This window comes from Geospiza fortis, unplaced genomic scaffold, assembly GCF_000277835.1.
Source record: "Geospiza fortis unplaced genomic scaffold, GeoFor_1.0 scaffold217, whole genome shotgun sequence".
Lineage (NCBI taxonomy): Eukaryota > Metazoa > Chordata > Aves > Passeriformes > Thraupidae > Geospiza > Geospiza fortis.
Genome location: NW_005054392.1, coordinates 2160564 through 2179122, shown reverse-complemented (window position 1 = coordinate 2179122; position 18559 = coordinate 2160564). Strand labels below are relative to the sequence as shown.

Below are 18559 nucleotides of genomic sequence, written 5' to 3'. Positions count from 1 at the left end.
TACAACCATGTGTGTCAAGACACGGGGTAAAAAACAGTTTTCAAATTAACCCAGGGGTTTTTCAGACCTCCTGCTGGTCTAAAATGGTTGTTTTCTTACTGAGAATAGATCCCAGATTTCCCTCCATGGACAGATACTTGCCATAAATGGGAGCTGGAAGACTTTGAGGTTTTGTTTCGAATCCTAGAGAAAGGTCTCTGGTGACTGAATAGACAAAATAAAGATAAGTGAAAATTTTCCATCCACTAGGATGTTGATTTTGTCTTCTGTTCCTTCATCAAGAAAATAGTAAGAAAAGCAGAAGGTACCAGTTTGTGGTTGTCTTCATCATCCCTTGCAGATCTCATTTATTCTTAGCTCTTTTTAAGTCAAGAAACTAGAATCTACTTCACCTCACACCTGAACTGCACTTCCTACTTGCAGCAGCAGAAACCAAAGAAAGTAAGACCTGGACTCTTTCTAAGGACCTGCCTTTCTCAGTCTGTGCTTTATTGCAGTTCTAGAGAGGCATCTTTTGACAACACAAGTACAGTCAGTGAATGTCTCCTTCTGGTGCCCTGTACCAGGGAGAGATTCCAAATTTTTTCAAAACATCTCTTAAGTTTCTTTTGAGCAGACCTTTTCCCCTGCATGTTCAGAGTTTATGTGGCATGAACAAAATTAAAGCCATTCTGTAGAATCTGTTCTTCAATGTTGGGCTGAGTTCTAGTGGAAGAGTTCAGCAAAATGGAGCTTTGCCCTCTTTCCATACCTCTTTATTCTTGCTTATGGCCATTGAAACTTTATTCCTTTCTCTCATTATTTATTTTGTCTGTAGATCACAAGTTCGACTGTCATAGGTGGATCATTATATTTTGGCTAATCTTCATAAGATAGTTTTAATAACCCTGTCCAAAAACTCATATGCCAGCTCATTCCAGAGCTTGAACAGTTCCCAACTTTAGATAAATAAAAAAATACTACTTGGAAGCTGTCTTAGAGAGTCTCGTAAATCAATCAGTTTGATTTGATTAAAAGCAATTTATATATATATATTTAATAATCTCAATTTCTACAAGAAATTTAGTACTTTATGGCCCAGAATTCATCTTGGCCTCAAAACCAACTCTCTTACAAAATTACCAAAATTCCAAAGTTCATGTGCTGAAATGAGTTGTATGCATACATTTCAGTGTGTGTGAGAAGACCAGCAATTTTCTGTCTTTGTAGCAAATACGAAGTGCCCAAATATGACAATCCTTTAATATTCTGAGGGGTAAACCTGTCTGTTTAAATCTGTTTGCAGAGCACATGACCATTACTGAATATTAAAGTGCATCTGCATAATGAATGTGTAATGAATTCTGAGAATTCCCAGAGTCTGACTTGGGTTCTCTCCCTCATCTCCCCTCCTTTCCCCATCTCTCTTTCTCTGTCTTTCTCTCTCTGTCCTCCCCCAGGGGAGCAGAAGTGAGTGCTGAGCTGCTGATGATCATGGCCATCAAGACACGAGACCTTCAGTTCTCACTGGAGGAAATGAGACAGGCCTTTATTCACTAGGCAAATAGATTGCTTATCCATTTGTTCATCATGTCACTTTTTCAGTGGTGAGCCCTCAGGTCCCATACCTTCTGTCTTGCTTTCATCTTCAGCCTGGACATGACAACTGTGAAGTACTACTGAACCTGTGTACCTGTAATATTTACTCCAGTCAATACATCCTCTAAGCTTTCTTTTTTTCCTGTCTTTCTTGGTTACAAACACTGCATAGCAGGTTCTAGGAATAATAACCAAGTTATTGAAGTTGTCACATACAAAAAGAAAGTTTTCCTTCCTCTATGCAAATCCGTGTCACTGCAGTGACTGCTGATGCAGAAATTCCGATCTGCTGAGACACTCCCTGCCAACCCAGTAACCCATGTTCTAATCAACCAAGCTGCACTTTTATTTCAGGCTAGGCTGTTCTCCAGCTCCTGCATTCTCAGGGTATAAATTTTAGTTAGCTTGAGAAGTATCACTTGGGAGGGCCGTTGGTGCTTTGCCATGAAAATAAGAGTCTGGTGTTCCAGAAAGTTCATGTGCCTAAACAACGCTTAGGGATGGGACTCAGATTTATAATAATGGCCAAACTAAGGCATTCTCTTTTCAACCAGGTAAGGAATAAATTTGAGATTTTCTTCATATCTCAGTATTGATTCCAAGACAGCATTTAGAAATGTTGGTAAGGCCTATTACACACACCAAAAAAACAATTTCTGCAAAATGAAGGTAGTAATTCAGACATGAATCTTCCAACTCCATTATTCCACTCCACTCTCAGGTCAATGAAAAAAAAGAGTATTCATTTCAAACAAACTGAATTATATTTCAATTTTTATCATTATCCCATCATATTTTAAAGGAGATTTTGTCCTCTTTTTTTTCTCACTAAAAATAGAAATGAGAAATTAAAAATAAGATTTAGGTAAGTCTCAGAATTTGGGAGGCAGGCAAGACTAGTTTTAACAGAGGCTGAAGCATATATATTAAAAAAGGTTTTCAGTATAGCCTAAGAAAGCATAGTGCAGTTTTGTGTTCAGCCTGGTAAGTCAGTGTTTTTACTGGATAGTGAAATTATTGTCTGGTCCAAGATGATAAGTTTTATGGATGATGTACTGATTCTTTACTCTCAAATTTTCAGGCTCTAAAAATTGTTGCAAAGAATTGACTGCATTCAGATATCATTTTAATTAGTATTGCTTCAAACAAAAGCTAGATTTTATACTTAGATTCTTTTCCTGCATTTGCTCTAATAGGAAATGCATTTTTATGTTTCTTAGTTTTGATGTTGCACTGACAGCCACTGTGACTTGAGCTTAACCAGTACCGTAGCTGATGTGAAAAGTATTTTACCTTAACATTTAAGTTGACAGAGAGCTTGCTTTCTTTCCCATAACTCTTTGTTGTCATTTAAAAGCAAGCTCAGACGTAGTGTTGTGCCACCAGTTTCCTGTTTCTTTTGAGAAAAGTAGGGAACTATCTCAAATCTGCTCAAACTACCTTCTTTTTTTATTGCAAGATTTTTTCACATCATGTAAGTGAATTTTTAAAAGGTAAGCATTTTAGTTGAAGTAGATAGCTTGTTTGCTGGTCAGAAAATGTGTCAGCATGTAGAGAGGAGATGACCTATACATCTGGAGGAGAAGAGGAAGGGGGGAAAAAGAGGAAGCTGGAGAGTGCTGTTGGGTTTGATCTCCTATATAACTTATATGTTAACTCCTATATTAACAACCTTCTTGCAGGGACAAGGGGATGAGTAATCAGAAAACTGCATGGTCCCCTCATCCTGTTTCTGGAGTCAGTCACAGAATCACAATGAACCAACTGTGAGGCAAAAAAAAATTAAACAGCTGAGCCTTTGCCGCCTACTCACATTTAACTTAATAATGAAATGATCAGCAGAACAGTTATCTAGAATTTTCAAGGCTGGAACAATGGAGCTGAAAGGCTTCACAAAACTCAAACAACAGCAGACACTCCTTATCCATCAAGGCTTTTGTGTGCCTTCCATTTAATTAGTATACCTTCATATCCACAAGATTTTTAACTTAAAACTTCTACAAGTTCCAGGAAAATCTGTGAAGGTGATTAGGAAGCCAGATATTGCCCAGATGCTGCAAAATACAGTCAGAATTTTTCCCAGTAGGCTTTTTTTCTGATTTTTGCGTTCCTATCCTACACTGAGTGAAGCATAGTTCCATTTTTTTCTGGAGTGTAAATGATGAATAAAGATAAAGAAATTAATCTTTATTTCAGCTGCCACATTTCCTTTACTTTCTCTCTTCATCTGCTATTTACATCCAAAAATAGCTTCTTTAAAATATTCTACAGCTCAAGATAATCTCCTCAGACTGACCTAAAAATTTTATTTCTCCAGTGAGGCGAAGAATGCTTCATTCCTGTTCCTTGAACACAGCTCTATTATCCTATCTTAATGGAATAAACCACATAAGCTGATCTTGGTAACTCTTTCTTTTAGCTTTGGCCCAATATTTTAGATTATGATTGCTTGTATGATGCAATGAAATTATGTATTTGAAAATTAAATTATATGTATTTGTTTTATACATAATTGCCTCTTTTTTAACAGCTTATTTCATGCAAGTAGAAGTCTCTTAAGTTTTTGCTCATTGCAAAGCAAAGGAAGTAGAAAGATGAAATGATAATTCCCTAAATTCACACTCTAGGAACTGGTGGCTTACACATTGGGAAATCACTCCTCTGTTCAGATTTATCCTTTATCTGTACAATTTACCACTGTTATGAGACAAAGACTGGAAACCTAGAAGGACATAACCATGCATGTCATAGAGAGCCTGAATTAAGTGCTGGCTTAAATGGACACTGAATTTCAGGTGTGTCTTTGGGTTAAGATGTTAGTTCCAGCAACTACTGAAAACAGTTATATAATGCATGATGGCTTGGCTTACATATTTAGCTTTTTTTTCACCACAATTTCTTATCTTCGTGCTCTAACCACTGTGCAGATAAGGATATTTGATAGCTGTCCAATTGTAAAACCATCTTGGAGGGGAATTCATATTTCCAATGTCCCTCTGTTCCCTCAAGTTCTTTCCATCCCTTCCAAAGCCAGGAAATAATCAAGTTCTGTAGGATTGCTGATTATATGTGATTTTCCAGCCAAAGGCACTCACATAAATTAAAATAAGAACCTGATAAGTGTCCAAACTACTTAACATAAGTTTTGCGCCTGTTGAGGTTCACCATCAATTGCTTTTAGGGAGCAGGAAAATAAGGTTTATGTGATTTTTCAAGTATTGGTATACTAGGAAGGCTGTAAATGATACTTACAATTTTGGGGGCTTTACAATTAAGATAATTTTACTCCTAAAAATCACCCCAAAATTGCATATTGTTTTTCTGAAGGTCTGTTTTAACTGGTAATTCACACTGTGTAGAAGTTGAAGTTTACTCTTTTAAAGATGTCGATGGCAGTAGGAAGCTGTGGGCGTGCACAGGCTGCCACCTCCTGGTGCAGCCAGTGGCCTGCACAGCTCGTTTCTTCTGTACCAAGCCTGTGGTGAGCACAGAGTTATTCGAGTTGGAAAATACCTCTAATATCCCCTCGTCCAACCATTAGCCCAGCCCACCGTGCTCGCCACTAAACCGTGTCCCCAAGTGCCACATCCACACACCTGTTTGATGCTTCCAGGAGCGGTGATTGCACTCTCTCATAAGATAAATTTGTCATTTGGGTTTACTTTCTTTCTGACAGGAATGCGATCAAGTTCATATAGATGATGTTTCTTCAGATGATAATGGACAAGACCTAAGGTAAGATACAGAATGTTTTTTTTCTTTTTTTTTTAAGATGAAATAATTTGAGCACTTACAGGAATACATTGTATTTATTTTTACTGTATTTTGGGTGTTTGCAGTACCTACAGTTTTGCAACTGATGGCTTCCATGCAGCTGCAAGTAGTGCAAACCTTTGTCTGCCAACAGGTGTAAGAGGAGGGGTTGACTGGATGAGGAAGCTGGCTTTCCGTTACAGAAGAGTAAAAGAGTTGTATAATACTTACAAGAACAACATAGGAGGTGAGTTCAATCATCAAAAACAACTTTGAATGCTGATCAGTCTAAGCTGCATGGTGATGAGCTGCCACCCAGGGAAGAAGCCTGGGAAGCCATAGAGGGAATGGAGAGTGATATGACTGAACCAATGGCTGTTGAAAGCTGACTGTAAAAGCAAAGCCACATGCTGTTCTGCAGGGGAAATGCAGTTGGGGAAACAAAGCAAGTTCCCATTTAGCTTCCACAGAGCCCATTTTCCTCCCTCAGAGCCAGCTGATTTGTTGAACCACTTAGACTACCTCAGATTTGCTGTTATTCTAGGAAAGACATTGTATAATTTAACAGTACAAATTGGCTGTGGATGGCCATTTCCATCCTACATTTTCATGATCTGGTTGGTAACAACACTGTCAACTAAACTTTCTGCTGGGTACCTACTAGTCTGTTTTCACCAGTGGATGCAAGAAGATTCTATCACTGCCATGCCAATAGCCCCTTTTGTTGACTCTGGAGCTTACACAATTTTGTCTCCAATAAGTCCAAATCTCATTTGGGACAAGAACTTTGCTGTTACTGTTTTAATTCATGGACTCACATATGTCTGTACCAGTAAATTGTAGGCAATCAGGCAGCAGAGCCAAAAGAATCTGTCCTGGATAGTCCTGTGTGCCTTGCAGAGACAGACAGCCGCCTTCTGAGGAGGGAAATGTGCCAACTGACCCCCTCAACAATAGGCTGTGAGAACAGGGAATACTTAGAAGTCTTCAGTAATTGCTACAGTCACGTATTTTCACTCTCAGTAGTTCAGTCTTTCCTTACCACAGGATGAAGCAGTAGGACCAAAGTGTGGTAGTAGAGGGCTGACTTTCACTTGTCCTACTTTGCCTTTCTTTGGTGTTGTGAATAGAGTTGTTATATATTAATAATTCTTGAAACAGTGTCAACCAAAAGTTTACTGGGTTTTCTTGTATCTCCTGATGCATCTAAGATTCTGAAGCTGCTGCATTTCATAAAACCTTTAACTGTGGTAAGAGAACAAGTCCAAGAGCATAGCACAGGGAAACACACTGAGAGGAACAAAACATTGCAAATAGAGTGCAGATATGTGGTGCACTGGATTAAGGTTTTTATTGCCTCCCACGTATCCTGCATCTGAAATATAAACCATCCTTGATTTTCTTAGCTTATCTGTATTTGCTTATTTCAAAAGAGCTGCTAAAAATTATCAGAAGGCAAGATTAATCGATATATTTTTAGATTATTTCAATTCTGATTTTTGAAGCCAGTCATCATAACTTGCAGGGTGTGAAAGAGTGATACTAAAGATCAGGAAGTCTATTTCCCTCCTCTTCCAAATCTACATTTAAAATATGTTGGTTCCAGCAAATTCATGTCTCAACATTCAATAGGCTGGGTATTTTTCAATGTCTGACAATTTATACCCAAAAAGAGATGTTTGAGGACTAACTTTTAAGGACCAACTGAGGTATGAGAACATAAGATGTGGAGCCATTTCAGGCTCAAAATGCTGTAAAAGGAACCAACTACAACAGGATATGAAGAGCAAACAAATGTATTTCTGTATGTGTACTGTCTGCAGAGTCATAAGTAGGGCAGTTTTAAACAGTTTATTCTAAAGTATCTTCTTTTGTGACCATCTTCACCCATGATCCCAATGACATCGATCTCCTTGTCACTGCCTCTGATAATTTCAGAATAAGGTATGTGGGAGGAGCTGGTTTAAAAATATGTTTCTGAAAGGAGTACTTTGAAATGCAGCCTGATAGACAAAGAAATGCAATTAATCTTTATTATTATCTAAAATACTGTTTGTTATTCCTTGATATAGTGAAGTACAAATAAAATCTATGATTTCTGATCATTGAAGACAATAGATTTTCTCTGTGATATTTTTTCAAGTCATAGTGGAATTTAAAATAGAAACAATGACCATAAACCCTATCTGATACAGAATTTAATTCTATTTTTCTCACTTCTCTTACATTAAAGGACTTCTGGGTCCCGCTAAAAGAGATGCTTGGTTGCAATTAAGAGCAGAGATTGAAGCTCTGACAGACTCCTGGCTAACAAATGCACTTAAATCATTATCAATTATCAGCACAAGGTATGTATCTGAGTTTGCTGTAAAATAAGTTTCTAGATATGTAACGGATATTTTTTTTTACATTTTAGATTACAATAAATTAGTGCCTTTAAAGAACAGAACAGATCTACTATGACTTTTGAGTAGGACACAGGAAAAGTAGAAAGTGGTTTAATTTATTGTGATTCCAGCATTTACTAAAGATAGTATGAAATGTCTTCTCAAATGTGTGGGCACTGAAAGTGTATTGTAGAATTCTGAGACAGCTTTTAATTTATTGCCTTGTGGACAGCATTCTCTGAACTCCACAGCTCTCTGTTCTGTCCTTCAGTGTTTGTGCCTATTTGCAGTGCTGCCTAAATACTGTACAGATACCAGAACAGAAGAGCATTTTTCTTCTGTCTTTCCAAGCAAACCAGTTTATCTTAGTATAAATCTTACATTTTCACAAGAGCAAAAATCTCTTTTAACTAAAAGTCTGAGTTCCCAATATTGAGGCATAAAACATATTGTTCCTCTGAAACAATAAAACTGTGAACCCTGCTGCTGCTTAGTAAGCTATGCAATATGTATCTTACCAGAAATCCTAAATAAAACTAGTTTTAAACCACAAAAAGAGAAACATTAAGTCATCTTGCTTTCTCATCACGTCTGGGAAAAAACTCAGTGTCAAGTGGAAAGAACAAACTTGGAAAGACACAAAAATCTTTATTTCAACATAACAACTCTTGCAATATGCTTATCTCTTAATCGTTTATTTAACAATGTGTGAAGCACTTCGGGAGAAAAAGAAGTAACAAATTTTTGTAAGCTGTTGTATTTAGCTCTGCATTTCTTTCTGAAAGTCTCTTCTGAGAGACTTTTGGTAACGAAAGCCACTTGATCATTGGCAGCCGAGTCTGGAAAACTGTTATCCTTCACTCAGGATTTTTCAATAATAGTCTTTTGTCATGTCTTCAAGGAACTGCACAACTGTAAACCTTCAGAAGCTACCTGTGAGTCAGCTAACCATTACTGATATGTTATAACAGAAAATTGAGATACATAAAGGTGAAAATAGCAGCCTAGGGTCTTGCTTGGAATTTGTGGAAATGTAAGGAGGAAAACTCACAAGCATTTACTTTCAGCTCCACGTCTACATCATGGTCATGCTTATGTTCCAGCCTGTGAGTGCCTGAAGTAGCTCAGCTCTGAGTTCTGTGGCCTGCACAACTTCTCCATTCAAGTTTCCATCCTCACCATTCAATGCTAGCTTATTAACATGATCATTCTTATCTCTCCTTCTCTTCAGAGATATTCTTACTCTTGCAACTTGAAGAAAGTTATGCCATTGGGAGAAAAGTGTAGATAGAAGATAGATAAAAGAGTTACAAATCATGTTTCTGTATTATCTAAACTTTTGTGTTGCTGGTAGCTACTGACAATTAATTGCCAGCATGAAAATTATGCTTTCAAAGCATTCAGATACCTTGTTTTGGAGGTTGTTGATGGACTTAAATATCTGTATTTTACTAGGCCCATCTTCAAAGACCTGGTTTTTACAAACCAGTATGGAATATTCCCTACAAATCAGGCCTACATATTTTTAAAGGCTTTCACTAGGGGTTTTATGTACATTTTCTGTAAGAGATGGTGCTGAGCATCTGTACTGGGTGAATGGAAGTAAATGTTGAGGGATCCTTAATATGCTCTCCACAGCTGGTTCACCTCATCAACATTTGGGTCCTGTTTTAAAACTATTTAAACTTAAACTCTTTCTCTCATTTTAGGAGTAATTGTGTAAACGTGCTGGTAACAACAACCCAGCTTATCCCAGCACTTGCAAAAGTTCTGCTATACAGCTTAGGTGGAGCTTTTCCTATTGAAAATATATACAGTGCAACCAAAATAGGTAAGAAAATTATTCTTTCATCCATTCTGACCATTCTGACTACAATGCCTTACCTTTTTTTTTCCCCAGTAATGGATGTATTCCAAAACACTTCCCTAACACGTAGCAGTTTTAGTTATAAGATTTAGGCATTGCATGTGTTCAGATGTGTTTATGTCAAAGAATTCCAAATTCACCTTATTTTCAATTATGCCTAAAGGAATAGAGATGCTGATTAAAAGCCTCAGGAACTCCTCAGTATGGTGAAGAAAACAAAGAACTTGCAGAAAAGAATGAAGAAAAGTTTTTTGTGAATTCAAATCTGAGCAGAAATTCTGTTAAATTAGCCTCTGCTCTGACCTTCAGCTCTATGCAAGCCAGGCCACAGCTTCACAAACCTTTTCCTGAGGCACAGTATATCAGTGATAGGAATGGCAGCTGTTTCTGACAGAACCTGTGTTGCTGGATAACAAAAGGGCACTTCTCCATTCTGTTCACAACTGTGTGCCTTTTGTGCATTATGGTTTGGAAATATATGGCTTATGGAAATTGCATCCAAAACTGTAAACCAAGAGAAGCTGTCAGTCCCGTGAACTGTGATGCAGAATACAATGACTGATAATTTTGCAAATTTTACCAATCATCAGTTCAGGAATGCTTCATATCTATATCTATGACAACCTTTATAGAATGGAATGTGTCACTTCATTGACAAAAGCATTGCAATATGTTTCATAAATGATTTTCATGAGAGAAAAAGCAGTGCATATTCTAGCAGCGTCAGGCAGAGCTATTACCTCAGTTATCATTTAATTAAGTTTTTTCATTACTACATCACTCATTGTTGCAGATACATTAGAATTAAAATTTCTGCTTTCCTTGTAAGAATATTATTACAATCATCAGGAAATATTTAAATTCAATTATTCATTTGCTAACCTATTCATTTTTGTAGTGCTGCTAATTCTTTTGTCTTAGTGGCTTTCCTGTAATGATTAAGAGATCTAATTTTACCTGAAACATCTTTGTATTATTAAGGGAATCCATTGCTTCTTACCAGATTTGGCTCTAAATCCCAAGGTTGGGAACTTCTTAAAAGTAGTAGTAGCAATGTCTTACCAATGCAAAAATCCTCTGTAAGGCTTCGCCATAATTCACTTGATAGCTTGAATAAACAGTGCATTGTTTTTCAGGCAAAGAGAGCTGTTTTGAGCGTATAGTGTCCAGATTTGGCACTAACATAACTTATGTTGTGATTGGAGATGGCCGAGATGAGGAACATGCAGCTAATCAGGTAACTTCACTCTGAACTCTTATCTCATTTATCTTCCAGGAAAAGAAAGTTGCTTTGAACGAATAATGCAAAGGTTTGGCAGAAAAGTAGTATATGTTGTAATTGGGGATGGTGTAGAAGAAGAACAGGCAGCAAAAAAGGTAACCTGTCTTCTGAAATGTTGGTGTGATACATAGCTACTAATGCAAGCCTTTCTGTTTGCATTTCTGTCAGTGTTGCACAAAATGACAAATAACTTCAGTCCACAGATGCAAGCCAACAAGAGCATGATGAGATCAGCACTTAGAGTAAAACGAACCATTTGGATTCTAGCATTTGCTTCGCTTCACTTTGGAAGAAGAAAAAAAAAAGCCAAAACAAAAAAATTATTTTTTAAACAGATGGAAAAATAATGCAGAAAAAATGTCTGACAAACTTCAAGCAAATTAAAAGATAAACAGAAGAGGTAGAGAGGGTTATGATATGATGGTTGGTTGGTGTTTTAAAATGCTGAAATTGGGAATGTTTCAAGAGAAGTGTTACAGAGAATGTGGAAAATATCCAAAGGACTGTGAAATTTTTTTGCTAAGATAGATGAAGATCCATAGTTTACTGGGGCAAATATGATAAAATATAATTTGCTTCAAGAAAGACGTATCTGCTAAAGGAAAAAGAACACAATGTAGAGATTGTGCCCCAAATCTGTGTTTCCAAAAAAGAACTGTTTCCTAGTTTCCTCATGAGAATTAAAGTCTAATTTCAGCAGAGAAGTTCGTGATGTTCAGAAACATCAAATTAGTAATTTGTGCCATGCTTCCCAATATAACCCATGGAAGTGTGCAGAAATTTTTTTTTTTCTCACAATGTCTGTACAGGACCAGTTATGTAAATCTTGTTGTGCTAGATGTTGCAATATTAAGCACTATCTTAGCATTGTAGTTGGATTGCAAACAAAATGGAAATAACGAAAATGCTCATTCCAAATGGTTCCTTAATATAGGTACAGTACTGGTGATGGGTCCTTTATAATTTTTGCTAAACAGTGGTGGTTGGATTGTGGGCTTTCTGATTGGGCATGCTTTTTCCTTAACATTGGCTATATTGCATGGATAGATGTAGAATTCAGAGAGATGGATGAATATAGCACATTTCAAATAGATCTAAACACAAAATGGAAGTATGTGGTTTTTTTCTGTTCTGCTGAATTATTGAAGGAGAATAGTGTATATACCTGCATCTCTCACAGACACTGATACTTTCTGCAACACAAATTATCTTTTCTTAAACTAGAAATGTGTTATTTTCTTATCCAAAGACATTTATTTTTCTGCCTGGATGGAGAAAAAAATCTAATTCAGCTCTGTTTCGAAGTGTTGAGTGGGAAACATCTTTTCACTGAAGTGGTATAGTCCTTTAAATGATGATTCAGTATTTTGCAGTCAAATAAGTGGAGCATCAAATGACTTCCTATTAATGCTCCTTTGTACGGGCTTGTGTGCAAACAATAAGCAAGTAGCTCTTACTAAGTAACAGGCAGTTTCCAAAGAAACTATTAAGAAAGGCTATCATCTATTTATTTTAACTTCACTTGAGCTGCTAAGCTCAGATCTATTTTGGTCTGACTTTTGTCAGTACTTGAACAGCAAAAATCAATCCAGAAACACAGTGGTGTAAGATAGGTGCTGGTAATCTCTAACTGTCCTTGTGTGTTGTATCCTTGTGTGCCTTCCTGTGTCACAGTGTTCATCTTTCCTGACCTTTTCCCTCCTCTAACAAACACAGCACAACATGCCTTTCTGGAGGATATCCAGTCATTCGGACCTCTTGGCTCTCCATCAAGCACTGGAACTAGAGTATTTGTAACTGTATTCTAAAGCTGGTGATCCTTTTATATATACATATATATATATATATGTATACATATTTCAAGTACACTGAATTTTTATGTGTGATTCAATGCCTCTGGCTTTACACATATGAATTGTCTTAAGAAGGGAAGAAATATTTGGAATTAAAAATTCCAAATGGAAGAATTCAGATTGCTGAATGGAGTTAAAACATTAGTGCTACGTAAGAAAGCTCTATGGTCTTATATATGCAACGTTTTTAAATGATTTGAAACTGTGGAGGTTGCTGGTACACACCCAGTGAGCCCTGACAGGAGTGAACAAAGGACTCGAACTGGCAAAGCACCAAAACGCATTTTCCAGCCAACAAGGTGGTGTTCAACAACATTCCTCAAAATGGGATATATTCTCAGCACTGAGGTTTGAACCAGACTTTAGCCTACCTAACCCAAAAAATCTGAATTGGAATGCACTCAGACTGTATAATGACAATCCTGTCTAGACATGTAATTTGTGTAAATTATTGATGAAAATAATTTACTGTGACTTTATTAGCAGCTGATTTTGGAAGTGGATGCAATTTTTCTTTCTTTTTTTTTGGGGGGTGGGGGCAAGGGAGGGAAAGGGTTATATAATATTGTCTCTTTTATAAGTTTGGCAAACAGAATGTGCATATGATGTGTTGTGCCTTAAAGAGAAGACTGTGTTTGTGTGTTATAATGTAATTTTGGTTAAAAACTCTGTAGATAAACAAAAAAACCTTTGTGATAATTTTTGACATGACCAAATTTGAAATTCAAAGAAATCAAAGAGCACGGCTGCACCAAAGAATTTAAGTATTTGTTGCAGTAAGAAAAAATAATAAAGGAAAGTTTGTGTTTTTATTTGGATTCTGAATAATTCCACTGATTTTTTGAGAAAAGTTAAGAAAACATTGGGAGGTTGATACTGGGGACCGCTACTTGGAAAGGTGAAAGAAGAAATAGTGTTTAACACCTTCAGCATCATTTCTTGATTCTCCAGCAAGAGAACTAAGAGCCATATTCATTAATTACCGAGTCCACTGAAAGCCATACAATGAGCGCATTGGCTGTGTATAGCAGAGCAAAGTTCCACCCAGCAGACAAAGTGTTCAGGTGGCATTACTGGAAGGTGAAAATGTGGAGTTAATCCCAGATGGGGAATAAACACAAGTTCATTAGGAATTAAAAATTACTAAAGAAGCTCTTATCTGTCAGATGTGGAAATTATGCTACATTTAGCATATTCAGGATCAACACAAGCTGCTGAAATTGCTGGCTTGATGACATCAACCATTTCAGGAGAATAATCCACTTTGGTAAAGAAAACAGCACTTTGTTAGCTTTTCCAATCTGTTCCATATTTTTGTGTATTTTGTTTTGGGTCAGCATGATTTTTCTCATCCATTTTTGATTGCTCAACATAATTACACAGGGACAACCCTAAATGTTTTTGTATCAGAAATTTCAATAGCATGTCAGACATCTGAGGAGAGGATAAGGAGGTGATTTTCATGAAGAAACATTGAGAAATATATCACCTTAACTTCCATAATTTCTATTATAAGTTACCATCTGTACAGCAACAATTACCTTGCAAGTTTTGAACATGCTGCCATATGGAAAATGAGCAAGATCCATATTGCACACAGGGCCCTTAATGTTCCATGTGCCACTTGAGCACTCTGCAATAACAGCAATTGGCTCATTTCTCATGGCAGAAAGTGGAAACTACTTTTTCAATTTTTAACACTGTATGTGGAGACACCTGAGGCTGAATGTGCACTGACTGTGTGAAGAGGTATTTGCAAGAGAAGATGTTAAAGGCAAACTCCAGGATGTCTGCACGAGCACAGTAGTCAGCACTGAGGTGAAAATCCTCTCTCTTTGTGCTCTGAAGCCATCATATGCCATAGCTACCAGGCAGTAACTTTGTTCATTTAAACTTTGTTGAGGTTTTTAACAAAGTTACTTGGTAGGTGAAAGCCCAGAGCCGCTACAAGTCCAAGGTGAAACTCCTCTATAAATTCATAAAAATGGATTTCATTGCTGTGTTGGAATTGGCTATACAAGTCACCACACAAAAAACTAACAATAATTTTTTATCACTGGGCAGTTTAAAGCCATCACTTGAGACTCCCCACATATCACTGAAGACTAGGTAGATATTTGGGTGATAGATTTGTGTGTCCAAAACAAAAATAATTATGCATACCTTCTTTATATTTTCAGTGTCTGGAAATACATGTCATAAAAATCTGTAGTACAGCTGTTTTAGTTTTTCAGGTGGGAAAAAAAGTGTTTCTACTGGAATGGGAAAGAACTTTGAAACCCTTCTCAAGTTCCAGCATTACATAAAAATCTCAATGTAAAAGATGTGATGAAACAAAAAATTTGTTTGGTTAACTAGCTTTTTTCTCTTCTTTTTTTTTTTTTACATGTCATATTGTTATTTAAATGCATGAAGTAATATTATTTCTCAAGTTATTTGTTCAGCTTTTCAATGTTCTTTTCCTAATCAAATGAAAGAACAAAAAGTAGCCCAGCAACAGCCGTTGGTTCTTATTAAAGGTTTGCAGTGCCTTCTTTGGAGTTGTGCTTAGCTTTCTGTGGCAGATATGGCTCAATTAATACATGGACTTCTAGAGAGGAGATGGAGGCAAGAGGAGGGAACTTTTACAGGGCGTGACACCACGTGGAGCACTGATTCTGTGTGCCACCATAGCAGAAGTTAATTGTTAAAACAAGTAATCCACACAAACATGTATCCAAAGAAAATTCAAGGATGTAGCTCAAAAGGCTTTGCAATACTAAAACCCTAAAACAAAATTTCAGAGTATGAATACTCTCTTGCTAAGCAAAAATTGCTATATATCTTTAAATAAAATTGTGTATTACATGCCTGCCTTGTAGAAAGAAATTAGTCTGATATATTTTCCTGCATGAACAATACAGAGGAGAAAATAACCAAGGCAGAGACAGTCACGCCAGACTGTTCCAGATGGGCCTAAGAAGATTAAACTGAAGGTTGGTCACTTTGACATTGAGTGCATTTTAATTCAGAAGCATATTAATCAGAAACTACCTTCCCTTCAGCCTCTCCTCAACAACAAGATTGAGCACAAGGCCCCATTTGCAAGTATTTTGGGCAAATGAAACATAGAATAAAATGCCTCTAGCAGTTCTCAGTACAGAACCTGAACGTTCATTAGGTATTTGAGTGGTCAGCTTGCAAAATACAAATATTGTGTGATTAAGTCGTGGGATAGTATCTTAGACATAACTCTGTGCAGTTCAGTAAAAGAGGGCAGAAAAACCTAAAAATTACACTTATTTTTAGATGCCTGTGGAGATGGTGCACAGACAGATATAGGTAGCAGCTAGCTCACAGATCTATTCCCATCCAAATCCAGTGTGAGCAGCAGTGTTTGCATCTGAAGCAGATGCAAAGTGTGTTCCAGTGTAAGCATTGACAAGGGAGATGAGGCCAAATCAAAGTCCTCTAAACAAGTACTCTTCATCTTGGGGCAGATGAAATGTTACATCCCATCAGAACTGCAGAGTTTGTGGAGAATATAGGCCTGACCCACAATAGAAAGACTAGGTTTTAGCAGTGAAGTTGTATCCAGATCCAGGGTTTCAGTTCAAAACTCATCTCTGCTTTATAGGATTGACACCTGGCATATGCTGTAAATGAATATGGTATTTAGTATCTCTGAAGAGGAGCTGAAGTGACATTAGCCAAAATCCCAGCAATAGCAGCATTTTGGAGATTTGAAGCCAAGGGTCTCTGTCATGTATTAGCAGATTATAGTTTACTAGGGCCTACCTAATTTAAGAAAAATGTAAATTAAAATTAAAAGCTTGTAAAATTATGTACATCTTTACTATTTCTCAATAAATACACTTGGAAGTGTCATTTTCTGCACTATACAATGTTGTAAGTTGTTTGGTTTGTGGTTGAAAGATGCAGTCTCTTACAGGAGCCCAGTCTGAGCTGGGACTCTGATGTCCATGCTGCCCTTGTCGCTCATGCCTGGAGAAGCCCTGAGCCCATGTATGGATCTGGTAGACACTGGCTCACCTGTGGGTTGTGCCTTGCTCCACATGCAGCCTGAGAGACAATTAGCCGCTCTTGCAGTGTCCTTGAGACAAAATACAGAAAAAAACAATTTGATGATGTAGACACACAGTGTATGCATCTAAATCCCCATGTCATTCACTCACTAATGTTATGCTAATACCTTTATGGTCATGGGCTGTTCAGGAGGCAGACTGGGCTACTGAGAAGCAAGTAGCCTGTCCAGTTGAAGATCACCCTAGTGAAACTCCAAATGTTTTTGAGAGCAGTACTTTATTATTTTAGTGAGGTGCTGAATTTCATTTTGAGGCAGTCCCTCCACAGTCTGCTAGCAGGGGCCAAAGTGGAATCACAGAATTGTCAGCACACTTAGATGTGACAGCACAATCTTGGGAACTATGTGTCAAGTGGCAGAACCTCGGTAGCCACAGTGATTCAGCCACAAGAAGCAGGTTGTATGTAGTAGACTTCTTTGCATGGGGTTAGATTAAAGCATGTCTCTTACAAACACAGCTGTTCTGTCTGTTCATCTGCTGCCTTCTCAGTTTTAGGAAGAAAAAGGAAGATCTGTCAAAAATCAAGTGGACAAAATACAAAGAAATCTCATCTACTGAGCAGACAAGCCCATAGTAAACAGTTTTACAGTGTGTCTCCCAAATGGGTTTGCATGTGACTCCAGAGAAGAACCATTCAGTAACATTTCAGAAGAATGAGATAAAAGGTAGTCAGAAATTGGGTGATAGCACAACATTACCTTAATTTCTCATTGCTGAGAAAGTCAGTGCTCCAAATGGCTATCATTGTGCTCTGCGCTGAAATAAACACAGGCAGAAGACTTTTCTCCTTTTTAATGCCTTAATTAAAAGCAATCAGCTCGCGTGGGGAGAACTGACAGGTCGCGCTCACGCCACCGCTGCTCCCAGGAGTGACTGGGAGGAGGAGAAAGAGTGCAGCTTTGTCCACGGGTCTGTGGGCAGAGCTGGGGGTTCCATCCTCACCAGAGCATCAGGAAATCCCCTCATTTTTCATTCAACATTCAAGATCCTTTGTCTAGCCGGCATCTTTTAGGCTAGGGTGAGGGGTAAAAAGGCCTTGGCAGATCCCAGATTCTGTTCCTCACGTCCCTTCATCACTTTGATTCATCAATTTTGTGTTGGCTCATTGTTTTAGGGGTTTTTGGCTAGGTTTGGTGAGGCGTCTCTCCTGTTGCATGCTGGATCTGATGTCATTTGCATGCCAACTCGATGTCCCTTCCCCTTCACCATCTGGGTGTCATCCTCCAGGAAGCAGCAGGATGTCACTCGACAAAAGGGGGAATTCTTAACCATCAACGACAGGTAGGTAAATGACTGGCGATTACAATAACAAACAGTTAGAACTCCAGCCTGGCAGCAACTGGCCCAACCTGTAAACTCTGCAACCTTTGAAAAAAAATGGGCAGCTGTTCTACTCGTAACATGCACATGATGTTCACAGTGATGAACTAAAGTAAAAATATCATACTGAGAACATTTATGGGTGGACTCCTCCTCATTTGGGTGCAAAAATGCTTCTTCATCATTATCCATTACCTATTAAAATCCTCCAGAAAAATGCACTTTAGGGTTGACTTGTTTGATTAATTTTCTTTTTTTTTTCTCAAACAAATAATGGATTCTGAAACATTTTGGAAATGTTTATAAGTTTTGGAGAACTTTTTTTGATTTTCCAAAAGCCCAGACAGTAGAAGGAATTCTGAGAAAATCAAAACATCACCAGTTTGTTTTTCCATGTTAGTTTCTCTACAAATTTCAAGGTCTACTTTTCAAAG

The 18559-nt window shown here is 37.6% G+C and overlaps 1 protein-coding gene across 11 annotated transcripts in view; it reads left to right on the top strand.

The window, feature by feature from the left end:
- Nucleotides 1-16601, top strand: part of EYA4 (EYA transcriptional coactivator and phosphatase 4) — a 144121-nt gene extending 127520 nt beyond the window's left edge. For 7 of the 11 annotated variants that reach the window (XM_031060833.1, XM_014308914.2, XM_031060837.1 and 4 more), the window contains 6 exons: nucleotides 5255-5313; nucleotides 5418-5578; nucleotides 7565-7679; nucleotides 9428-9549; nucleotides 10862-10962; nucleotides 12584-16601. In XM_031060833.1, coding sequence (XP_030916693.1) covers nucleotides 5255-5313; nucleotides 5418-5578; nucleotides 7565-7679; nucleotides 9428-9549; nucleotides 10862-10962; nucleotides 12584-12664 — 639 coding nt within the window. In that variant the 3' untranslated portion in view covers nucleotides 12665-16601. Of the gene's footprint in view, nucleotides 1-5254; nucleotides 5314-5417; nucleotides 5579-7564; nucleotides 7680-9427; nucleotides 9550-10721; nucleotides 10823-10861; nucleotides 10963-12583 lie in introns of all 11 variants that reach the window. The other 4 variants (XM_031060834.1, XM_031060835.1, XM_031060829.1 and 1 more) reach the window with 2 other exon arrangements.
- The last annotated feature ends 1958 nt before the right edge of the window (nucleotides 16602-18559 follow it).